Here is a 12,346-nt window from a genome sequence, read left to right on the forward strand (position 1 = left end):
CACTAGAGAAGGAAGGACACCCTTGATTATATTCCTCTGCATATATCCGGTCCCATCACCAAAACAAAGGTCTAGAGGCGACAAAGAACATATTCTTGATGATAAAAACAGAACATGCCATCTCCACTTACCTGCATCCCTTTTATCCTCTAGTAATGTGAAACACTGTAAAAACAAAAAACAAAAGAAAAAGAAATTATTTTACAATCTTTTTGATATTTCTGGTCATGAACCCCTAAAATTTCTTTGTTTTCATCACTCAAATCAAACTAAAGCTCTCCCAAATGGGATCCTTGATCAGATTATCAACTGAGTATACATAATGATGTAATTAAGTGGTGTCTGGGGGAAAATTAGGATCCCCAAGTAGGTGCTGTAATAAACTCAGTGCTTCTTTAACTGGCTTTTGCTACAGTGGACATCAAATGCTCACAAGATCTGAGCACAGATAGAAGAGATCAGCATATGAATGAGAACAAACTGCAGAAGACAACGTTCCATATAGAGCAGAATCATTTCAGGAAAAGGAAAAGGAAATGAATTTCAGAAGGGCAGAAGGAGATATAGGGTCCTGAGAGCAATAACTACCTCCCTTCCATGCATTTTTGTGATCAAACACACTGGAGTTGCTCAACACAATTATCATTACAGAAGAGAAACAATGAGGATGGGAGGATTATTTTCCTTCTCAAGCCAATGAGAACAATACTTGGGACAGCCCAAATACTTCAGAATGATAGTAATTCCACTGACTCCAGTGCATTAGTCAGAAATACACTGGGAGAACTATAGAGAATAGAACACACCTGCTTTGAGACTTGCAGCATACTCAGTCTAAGCTTTTTTGGTAGCTTGGAATCAGATCTGCATCAAAATGACCGTGGGAGTGGGGAAGATGAGAGCTAGTTGTAGATGTTTTAAGATCACTGTATATTTAGGCTACGTCTACACTGGCATGATTTTCCGGAAATGCTTTTAATGGAAAAGGTTTCCGTTAAAAGCATTTTCAGAAAAGCGCGTCTAGATTGGCAGGACAGTTTTCCGGGAAAGCACTTTTTCTGGAAAAGCGTCCATGGCCAATCTAGACACGCTTTTCTGCAAAAAAGCCCCGATCGTCATTTTCGCGATCGGGGCTTTTTTGCGGAAAACACTACTGTGCTGTCTACATTGGCCCTTTTCCAGAACAGTTTTCCGGAAAAAGACTTTTGCCCGAATGGGAGCAGCATAGTTTTTCCGGAAAAACACTGATGATTTTACATTAGATCGTCAGTGCTTTTCCGGAAATTCAAGCGGCCAGTGTAGACAGCTGGCAAGTTTTTCCAGAAAAGCGGCTGGTTTTCTGGAATAACTTGCCAGTGTAGACACAGCCTTAGGCTACATCTAGACTGGCCCCTAATTCCAGAAAAGTCATGCAAAGCAGGTAAGTCAGAATAGGGAAATCCACGGGGGATTTAAATATCCCCCGCGGGATTTAAATAAACATGTCCGCCGCTTTTTTTCCGGCTTGGGGAAAAGCCGGAAAAAAGCATCTAGACTGGCACGATCCTCCGGAATAAAGCCCTTTTCTGGAGGATCTCTTATTCCTACTTTCCTAAGGAATAAGAGATCCTCCGGAAAAGGGCTTTATTCCGGAGGATCACGCCAGTCTAGACGCTTTTTTCCGGCTCTTCCCCAAGCCGGAAAAAAAGCGGCGGACATGTTTATTTAAATCCCGCGGGGGATATTTAAATCCCCCACGGATTTCCCTATTCTGACTTACCTGCTTTGCATGACTTTTCCGGAATTAGGGGCCAGTCTAGACGTAGCCTTAGAGTTTTGAGGACTTGTTTGTTATAGTTAATTACACTCTTAAAAAAATTTAATGTTAGGACAACCATCAGCAGCAATTCAGAAGACTTCTGCAATTGCAAATATGAAACATTCATGTAACAGTTAAGATTTAGTTTAATAAAATATAAGTACTATTGTGTTTGTGAGTGATTTAGTTCTCACTATTTCTAATGTACTGCTGCTGCATCTTGACACAGGTAATGAGTATTATGTACTATTTCCTAAATTAATAAATTCAAGTTATCCTTTAAAAAAAAAAAATCACACAAAGTATACCTTCTTAGATGTTGTAAAATACTGCACTGGGCTGTAATTTAACATGTTTTAGTGATCAGATTTGAACCACTGTTTGAAGAAATATATGAAGTAGCAGCAATGGGAAATGTGTGTGTGAGAGAGAGAGATCACATTGATTTAAATCAATCCACTCTGGTATAAGGTGCCAGAAGGGGGCTACAGCTACTGGCAAAGCCTTTCTGATGTAGGCTAGTCCTAAAATGGAAAGACAAACAAACAGAAACGGTTAGATTGGGAGCCAGGGACTGGAAGAAGAAGAAATATGTGGTTTATTGCTCAGAACTAAGAGACAAGCCCCATCTGCTCTAAGTCTCTCCGGCCGCTGGGTGCCACTTGTGAGCCACACTGCATGCAGCTGTGATCTTGCTACAGCTTGCAGGGCTCTGCAAATGTCTCCCCCAATCCTCCACCCAAGCTGCTGCAGGAAGCTTCTCTAGTGCATTCTGTCTTTGTAACCTCCACCCACTTCCTGAAAATATAACTTTACAATCAGAGATCCCACTTGTTTTTCCTGCTTCTTCTGCCAAGACTTTGGGTGCCTGGCACCCATGTGGGCATTGGACTCGTACAGCCCGTTCTCTGTGCTCCAGAGCTGGATCCTCTATTGGAGGGGTGAGGAACCTTTTTTGGGTCAGGGGCCACTGACCCACAGAAAAATCAGTTGGAGGGCACACACAATTGAGAAACAAAAACAAAAAAACACACATCACTGACTTGGCACCCAACTGAGAAGAAGAAAGAGAGAGAAAGAGCGACACTCCTCACTCATGGAACTCGGGCATCAGGTTTTCCCTAGTGCTCCAGCCCTGTGGGGGGAAGGGAGGCACAGAGACTCAGGGCTAGGGATGTTGCCACCAAGCAGCCCTTGTTTGTGGCAGCCCAGGCTGGCCATGGACAGCCCTGTCCATCGCGAACAGTGGCTGGTGCCAGAGCAGTCTCGGATTTCAGTGGATAGGGCTGGCCACCGTGAACAATTGCTGCTGGACTCAGCGCAAGCCGGGACTAAGCAGTCACAGCTCTCACTGGTCCAGGACACTTCGCCTCTGCATTTTAAATGTAGTAAGAGCCAGTAAGAGCCCTTTTCAACTAATCATGTAGTCGATACAGATTATATCAACTAAATGATTAGCTAGATAACCACAATTTAACATCCTTATTCAGGGCTACCCTCTATGGCCAGATTAAGTCTTCTGGAGGCCCGGGGCTAGTAGATTAAATGGAGCCCCCAGGCTCTGGGTTGAGGACAAAAATGAGGGGTTCAGTACACAGGGCACAGCAGAGCGGGATGAGGATGTGGGCATGAGGTATGGTGCAGGAATGGGCAGAGGTGTTGACAGGAGGAGGATCTGGGTGGGAGGGAGGGTGCAGGGACAGGCTGGAAGTTGGCTGTCTGGGAGGAGTATGCGGAAGGGTAGGATCTGGGACAGAGGAAGGGCTGCAAGAGGGGCTGGGGCAGGACTGCAGGGTCAGAAAAGTCTACATGCAGACATTTCCCTGTGCTGCCATTCCCCCCAGCTGGATGGAGGGGGAACAGTGCACAGAGCCACTTCTCTTCCCCCGCCAGGGGCTTTAGTACTGCTTCCTCGATGCTTTCCCCACTGTAGGGGTGAGGGGAGGGATCCTTGAGGGCCAGATCAAGGGAATCCAGGAGCTACATCCAGCCTATAGGCCATAGGTTCTCCATCCCTGTTCTAGTGACTCCTCCTGCCTAATCTCTCATCCCACAGCATTTTAATAACCTCCTGAGAGACTGGCTCTGTGATGTGCTGGTAGGCAGGTACAGTAAAGAGTCACCCATCCACTGTAGTAATCCATAGCCACAGGCTGAGACACCAGTTGAACCACATAGAGGAAGCATGTTTAGTATGATTCATCTCACACATATACACCTCCCCAAAAGAGGCCTCAAATCTTCCTCAAGTAACAGCAACATGGTAGTTAAAGAAGCTCTCACACTTTTTACTGCCTTCCTGCCACTGAAGGATAAAACCATTATAAACTTATAAGTACCCAGCCACTAAAGGGGCCATAGGAAAAGCATACTCTCATAGCCCCACCCACATGCATTATACTAATAGGCAGGGCTACTCAACTTTGGAAACCCCGGGGGCTACAATGATACTCACAGCACATGCAGAGGGCCACAACTTAAGTGTGGTTGCATATACATATGCAAATAGCTTCTTTCAAACTGACAGCAGGAATACAAAGATTAAGGCAAGACTACACAACACACAGGCCCCATTTAAGTCAGTTCTGCTGATATTAATAAAATGCAATATTTACCCCATTTTAACCCCATGACAGCACTTTTAATGAGCAAGGACAGTCCAGGAATTTAACTACTAAAGCATGTAACAACAGAAAACCATTATAGTGGCTACTTTTATTTTTGGCTACCACCCACAGGCAGCATGTTCAGCCCCATGTAAACCCAAACAGCACCGCAGGCCACAAACAGATGGGCTGCATGTTGAGTAGCTCTGCTAGCAGGGCAGTCAACTTTCTATTCCCACAAATCTGAACACCCTTCCCCACTACTGCATCTTTTCCCTGGGAGCAGAACCAGGGTCCCTCCATATGGGAAAAGGGTGTAATGTCCATATTATACCCCTTTGTCCTAAGTGCATAAGCAGCCCCTGGAACGGAATGAAGAACAATCATGGATATTTGGCTACTGAACCACCAAGACTTTGACTTTATGGAGGCCTTTTCCCTTCCAGTTTTCTTCACAAGGGAATGTCTACAGAGCTGCAGCCCTGGCACACAATTAGTTCTTGACTCCAAATATTCACCCTGGGACTAACTCTTCAGACAGAATAATGAAGTCCCCATTCGTACTCTGCCCCAGCCCTGCTTCACCTCTCATAGTGCTCACAGGGAAGGACTACATGTTGAAATATTTGTTGCTATCTGATGGCTGTTTGGGGGACTGTCCAAAAAGAGTTTGTTGGGTCTCAGCCCAATCATTCTGACACTTTTGTCCACTGCACCAAGAAACAGCAGCACAAAATAACAAGGACTCCCTCACTGGCCGATTCAGCAGAGAGGCCAAGGAATGAATGAATCACTGAGACTGAACTCTCTTCTCGCACTGAGAAGAAATCCCTCATCATCCAGCTGAGGACTGTGATGGCAAGAGGCGCCTGCCCAGTCACTGCTCGAACTCTTCCTGTCCTGGGGCTAAACACAAAACAGCTACTGCCCAGACCATCACTTGGAAGCTTTTCTGAGCACTTCAAGAGTTCACATACCTCCACACCAAAGCTGAAGCTGAAGCCCCGATTTTTTCCAGGTCAAGGCCACCAGCACAGGAGGAGAATTGTGCTGCAGAGGCCAGCAGATGGGGAAGCCAAGTCAGGAGCAGGAGAAAGTGCTTAGCACACCACTCTCTTCCCATATTCTCATTTTTTTGGGCTGACAGCTCTTTGGGGCAAGGGCCTTGTCATCGTGTCTATGATGCACCCGGCACAAGGTACAAAATCTTTGCTGGGGACTTTGGGTCACTCTCTCCTCGCCACATTCAGAGCCCTTTTTAGGTAATTTTGAAATTGTTTCAATAAAAAGTGGGTCAGGCCACCTTCAAACAGGTCCACAGTAGGGCTCCAACTGGCTGTCACAGTGGTTATAAAATGTCCCAAGTGTCAACATGTCTTACCAGCACAGGGAAAAGTTAAGTGTCTGGGTTTTCACAGGCCATGTCTCCTGTCCCTGCAACTGCAAAAGCAGGAGTAGAAGCGCAAGGGGTGCCCACATTTTAATCACATTAGCAGGCTCTGGAGGTGGCAGGCAAAACACAGTCTCTAGCCACAGAAAGGCAGGGACAAAAAAAGAGGAAAAACAGCCCAGCCTCCTTTGCTGGGCTCAGTTCTTGACAGGCTTTGCCTGCATTCCGTTCTCTCAGCTTTGTTAGAAATGCAGCAGCCCCTTTGATGATGAAGGGGCCCACAACAAGCGACTGCCACATGCTGCTCTCTCTCATCCTCCAGAGCTGCTGGGCTGATGCCCCTGGCACAAATAGCACATGACTTGCTCTCCTTTCATTGCTGAAGGCTTTCTGCAGGCATAAATAAATAATAGTGAAATCTCATCAGAACAGAAAGAATTGACCCAGCACAGCGCAGCTTTACCTGAGATACCTCAAGCATAGGATAAGGGAAGGTATTGCCGCTACGGGGGAGAAGGAAAGTCATGCCACTGCTCATGGTACTGCACGCAGGTGTGGGGGGGAACTCACGTCATGGCCCTAAGGTAGTTGAGGTAAACAGAGATCCCAAGTAATGATTCCGTCCATTGGGTTAGAGGGCTGATCCAGTAGGCACCAAAGCTCACCCATGCCCAGTCTCCTTGGGGTCCCCACATAGTCTCACATGTCCATCTCCCCCTCATCTCAGTAGGAGGCCCAGGCTAAATCACAGCAGATGTGCTTGCAAGGCCTTGGGGATAATGTCAGGAATGTGACTTTCTGGTGAGTCTGACTTTCCCACAAATCAGCAGAGACCCTTCTTCCTGCCTGGGGCACTGGGGCTTGGGGACAGCACACAGGAAGACGTGCTTAACCTCTTCACTTCTGCTCTGGCATTCACAACAAGATCCGGGCTCAGCAAAACAGAGAGAAAACAGAAAGAACACAGTGACATGGAGGCAGTGAGTTATGGCTGGGTTTCCATAAAAGTGTTCTGCACAGGCGGGTTACAGGGGTCCTAGGTTTGACTGGGCATTTCTGAATCCTTCCCTCACTGGCAAGAAATGGGACTATCTTTGTCATCATTAGCCTGTTTACCTCTGTCCAAGTCTGTGCTGCCTGGGAAAGCCGATGCAGAAGCAGCACCACCACTATGGAGTACAGGCAGTCCCCGAGTTACGCGGATGCGACTTATGTCGGATCCGCAGTTACGAACGGGGCCCTCTCCCTGGTCTCCAGCAGACCAGGGAGAGGAAGCAAAGCGGCGGAGCACGCGGGCAGCAGACAGCCCAGACGCGCACAAATTTCTAGGTCACACATTCCCCAATCTTCTCTGAAGCCAGGGCATATACCTACACTCAGGCTCCTGATAGGTAATGATATTTCAGAAGCCAGCAAGAGATCAGCACAGTAACAAAGCAGACCCATATAAATTAGTGGTTAGACCACACTGGGTGGTCCCCAAGAGCCTTGGTTGGTTTATATTTAAAATATCAACCACTCACTAGAGCTGGGAGAAAGCAAAAAGAACCTAAGAACACTCTTCAGACAAAGTGAATTTGCTTGATGGTATTCATGGCCCCTCTAACTCAACTGCTGCCAGTGCTCCTGCACATTTTCTACAAAGCCATCATGAAAGCTCAATGTAAGGTCAAGGTTCCTCCAACCAAAGCAGAAATACCACCATGCAACTCAGGTGACCAAACACCACATATAGCTCAGCATTGCCCAGGACTGGGCCTTCGATGTGCTATTGCAGCTGAATTCTGCAATAAAAGGATGAAGATATATGGTATCTTATTCTTCCAAGAAAAACAGAGGAACGTTCCCATCAATTGTTGGCATGGAAAGGCTTTTATTAAGGCTGTTTATATTATCTCTGGTTTGACACCTAGAGAAACATGTTTCTACTGCACTGAGTGCAAGCCAAGAACAACCTGCTCTGACATTTACCCATGGTGTGGTCACAAGAAAAATCATTTTGATTAATTGTGCCTCAGTTTCTCCATCTCTAAAATGGGGGTAATAGTACTTAGCTCTACAGGATTAAGGTATGCCTGTAGAGTCCTTTGGAGAACTAAGAGACTGTAAAGCTACTCCAGTGTAATTCTAACAGTAGTCACTGAGTTGCATCAGATTTGTGTCCCCAAATCAGATTCTGGTCCTAACTGTTGTGGCACACACATATTGGAGCCATGTCCTTCTCTGACTTCCACCCAGTTATTCACTGAATGCAGTGCTGCTCAGATAGGACTTCAGTGTCGTCCCCTTGGAACAGGTAAAAACTTAGGGCTTGCATTAGTAAATGATTCACAGATGTTTGCACCATTAGAGTGTGGATGTGTGGCTCTGAGTACATCTATAAAGACACTTTATATGGGATATTCATTCAGGGAGTGTGACTGCAACCAGTGACACAGGAGAAAGGGAGACAGTTATTTTCTACAGCCAGGTCCAAAAATCAGAGGATGGGCAAGGAAGGGACTGGCTCCAACGATCAGAAACTATCTAAGGTTTTTCTATTACCAAAATAAAAAACCAAAAACCACCCCGAGGAAACATTTTGCCTAACCCTAGTAGAAAGGAAACAGCAAAAGTGGGAAACAGCTTCATAGCATCTGCCACCAAACCAGAAATGGACAAATACAGCATGGAGCCACTTTGGCAGATTGGACATGTCTGTCACAGAGACCTTTGTGTATGACTTGCCATGCAAATCAATTACTGAAATTTAATTTCTGAATACAAGTGTGTCTATACATATGCCTGAATACATGGGGCTAGCCATATGGGGGGCAGCATGCCTGCATAGAGTACCCAACACATGCATGTAATCCATGACGTTTTTATGGCTGTGTGTAGAGTATCTGCATTTATCCACATACAGCCAGCACCTTTCATTCTTCTCTGTGGAAGCTGCTGAATGTTGAGCACGTTTGAAATTTAGCTAGAGTGCATGTGTCTCTCCCTATAGCACATGCATATGTATGTGTGTGCTGTATCTGCATTTAATCATCCAGTGCATGCATGTGTACACACACGTATAGATGCCCTAGAAGCACACCAATAACCAAACTCAGGCACTATCAGGCACCCTCCACCCATCCCCTCCGACTTTTTTTCTGGGCAGTTAACAGGCAATCTGAAAGCCTGGGCAAGATTTAAATGGATGGTTTCTTACCTTTGCTTTTCTGAAGCAAGCCCAGAAAAAATCCAATAATGGCATGATGGGCAGGGCAGGGGAAGTCTGTGGGCCAGCTCCCCTTGCAGTCAGCTATAACATGAAGTGCCCCCCAACCCTGGGGAGAACCCTTCCCATCAGATCCATAAGTGGCTTCTTGCAGCACCGAGCTGCTGGGCAGAGAGATTCAGCCAAGAAGGAAACTGCTGTACAACGAGAGAGGGAGGGACTGAAGGAGGGAGCGATGCCCAGGGAGGCGGGCCAGAAGATTCAAACCCTGCACCGTTATTCTGTTGGCTAGAAATAGGCTTGGATGCCAATTGAAATTCCCTGGACATTATGCGTTTTAAAAAGACATGGGCTTTCCTTCCTGTCTCTTTAATGCACCATTCAGCATTCCACATTTCCATCCCCAGGCAGCCAGAGAGAGCAAGAGAAAGAAAGGAGAAACTACAAAGCATAAGAAATAAGACTTTCAGCGTAAAGACATACAGGGCATTGGAGATCCAAACCCCACGAGGTTTAAATTTTCAATCCAACCCCTCCCCCCCCACACTCTCCTTTCTTCGCTCATTAGCCCCACACAAGGGCTTTCAATATTTTCCCCACTGAGAATAAAACAGCACTCTAGATTAACCTTTTTGCCACTGATCACCCCACACCCTTTAATATCTCAGGTTTGCCAATTGCAGTGAAGGCTCCATAACACAAGGAGGAATTCAATTGCTCAGCAGTACGTTTGGCAGCAGCAAAGCAAGCTTGTGATTGTTACCAGAGCTGGGTTGATATCATAGGGGAAAAAAATGCAATCCAAGAACTCATTTGGACAGTATTCATAACTCATTCACTTTCTGCAGATGTTTGTGTGAGCAGCCATTTGTTCGCAAGGAAACTCACTGTAAAACTGCCATAAACACTCATGCACGTATTTGTCTCTCTCACATATATGCATATGCAGAGTAGCAGTCTATAGATGCAGTTGTAGATCCACAAGCCATATCAATGTCACAAAGGAGGCCCAGTGGATATCATCCAGTTTACCTTTGAATTCATATACGGGGTACTACTTTATGATGTGTTTGATTTTCTCACCAGTTACCCAAAAGAGTCTTGGATTTTCTACATGTGCATCAAGTAGCCACACTTTCCATAGGTGGGTCAGATGCAGTTCAGTTTAGTCCAAAGTCTGCATGGCAGGTTAAAATGGGAGGTGGGGGGGGAGAGGGAAGGGGTGTCAATAATGTGATTGGAGGGAATGGCAGATGAGGTCCAGACACTTGGCCTTCCTTGGTCAGCTCCAGAGATATAAAATGTAATCCAGAGTGTTTTTTGCAATGTCAGGCACTGTTGGGTTTCATCACCCATAACCTGCTGGATGGAAAGTTCTGGGTAGCCTTCAGCACCTTTAAGTTCTCATGCCGTGGCTACACCTCCACAGACAGTGGAGGGATTCGGGGTTCGCTAACACAGAAAGCCATGACCGAAGTGTTTATTTTTAAGTTCCTGCAATGATTTGTACCACCTGATTTAGCTGCCTATCCACAAGTTGAGTATGGCAGCTTCTTGTCCACACCAATGCATATTAGTCTGCAATGGATTCTAAACCAAATTAGACCCATTGTGGACTACAGCCTACCCGAGGAGCAAACTGGCTTTTGACCATACAGATGTTGCTGCAACCAGGTCCCAGCCCTCACTACAAAGAAAAAGGCTGGATTCCAGTGGAAATTCCAACTTAGCACGGCTTTCACGGGATAGTGCAAAACAGCCATTTGCACCACAAGCCTCCTCGTGAACCTGGGAGAAGAAACACCATCTAGTGACGTACGTGCCCAATCACAGCAGAAATTCTGAACTGCAAACCCAAGGTAAAGTAATGGTCTTGGTAAATAGGTGGGGAGCCACCCACTGGTTGAGATATGTTTCAACAAACAAGAGACCAACAGACCAATGGTTAGACAATAAAATGTTAATTGACAAATGAGTCTCAAACACAAACAGGGATGAATTTGCCAACAAAAGGCCCAGTTCTACATTAAACTCCACATGCACAGACCCCTGGCACTCATGCAATATCAGGCCCCAGGCTGTGCGCTGTAAGCAGTTTACCCAGCTCTGTGTGAATAAGAGCCCATCTACATTTAAAAAACCCAGTGGAAGCTATACGCAACATCTGAAACCTCTGACAAGTGTGCAAGAGTGCTGTTGATCACCCAGGGAACAGATTGCACGGGCTGGGCACATCAGAAAGGCTAAAGTAATATAAGGCAGTCTAGCCTTGGAGCTAGTAGGAATCTGATGGGAAATTGGCTGTAAAGTGCTTCAGCCAGCTACTTTCTACTCACTGGCTCCCTTCAGACTCCGTTTTCTTTGTCTGGATGAGTGGCACTGAGCCTGCTACTGCCTTGGGCACCATGACAACCCCAAGATCATCACTCATGCTGAGGAACAAGAACAAGAGCAGTGCCAAGAAGAGTAGCCAAGAAACTAACAAAACTTACCCTCCTGCTCTGCACTAATTGATCCTTGTCAACAGAAGTAGTGAAGACCACGGCCTGAATGGGCCAGAGACTGAAACACAGGGACAAGCTGGGGTGCATGGGAGCTCATCTCTATGTGTGCATGCCAGTTGCAAGGCTGTATGTGAGAAGTGGGAAAGCCCTGGCAGGTCTCAGAGTCCATCCTGAGGTACTGGGAGTGTAGCACTAGTTTGCTCCCTGCAATCTGTTTTCCAGGCTTCCTCATCGTTTTCTGCATTTGCATTTTTTTTTTACTGGAGCTGGAGAAAACAACACTTCTAGGATCTTATTATAGTCCCACAATGGGCCCAGTTGATGGAGCCTGGCAATCCCCCAAGTACCAGCCATGTGGTGGCTCAATGCAAAGCCCCAGTCCAATAGCATCTCAGTATGCTGCCCCTGCTATTCTCCCATCATCAGCCTGGAGGGAAAGGAACTGGCCCCGACCGCAGGAAGGGAACCTGGATCCTTTGCATGACAAGACACTGTGGTGAACTAGACTCCTGGGCAAATAAATTTCCAAGATCTGGAACCTATTGCCATGAGACTTGAGGCTCCAACCCCAGTGACCTTAGAACTGCCCCGGCCAGACCTTCAATTACTGCAGTGAGAGGCCACCCCACAACTGAGAAGGGAGACAGACAGAAGAGAGGGAGGATAAAATATACGTCCTTAGAAGAGGGGTGGCCCCCAGGCAGCATCTCGTCTGGCCCGGCCCATCAGACCTTTTAATCTGACCCTTAATATGCCACCTGGGAATAGGGTCGAGGGCTTGTTCTGCTCTACTCCATGCATGCTGTTGATCCACACAGCTCCCAGAACCAGAGACATGTC

At 46.4% G+C, this 12,346-nt stretch overlaps 1 protein-coding gene across 5 annotated transcripts in view; it reads right to left on the minus strand.

The window, feature by feature from the left end:
• STARD8 (StAR related lipid transfer domain containing 8) overlaps positions 1-12,346 on the minus strand; it is a 158,759-nt gene that overhangs the window by 119,399 nt on the left and 27,014 nt on the right. For 3 of the 5 annotated variants that reach the window (XM_075940810.1, XM_075940809.1, XM_014574660.3), the window contains one exon: positions 132-165. In XM_075940810.1, coding sequence (XP_075796925.1) covers positions 132-165 — 34 coding nt within the window. Of the gene's footprint in view, positions 1-131; positions 166-8,993; positions 9,185-12,346 lie in introns of those variants that run through there. The other 2 variants (XM_014574667.3, XM_014574666.3) reach the window with 1 other exon arrangement.

The sequence above is a fragment of the Pelodiscus sinensis genome, chromosome 13 (genome assembly GCF_049634645.1).
Source record: "Pelodiscus sinensis isolate JC-2024 chromosome 13, ASM4963464v1, whole genome shotgun sequence".
NCBI classification, from domain to species: Eukaryota; Metazoa; Chordata; order Testudines; family Trionychidae; genus Pelodiscus; species Pelodiscus sinensis.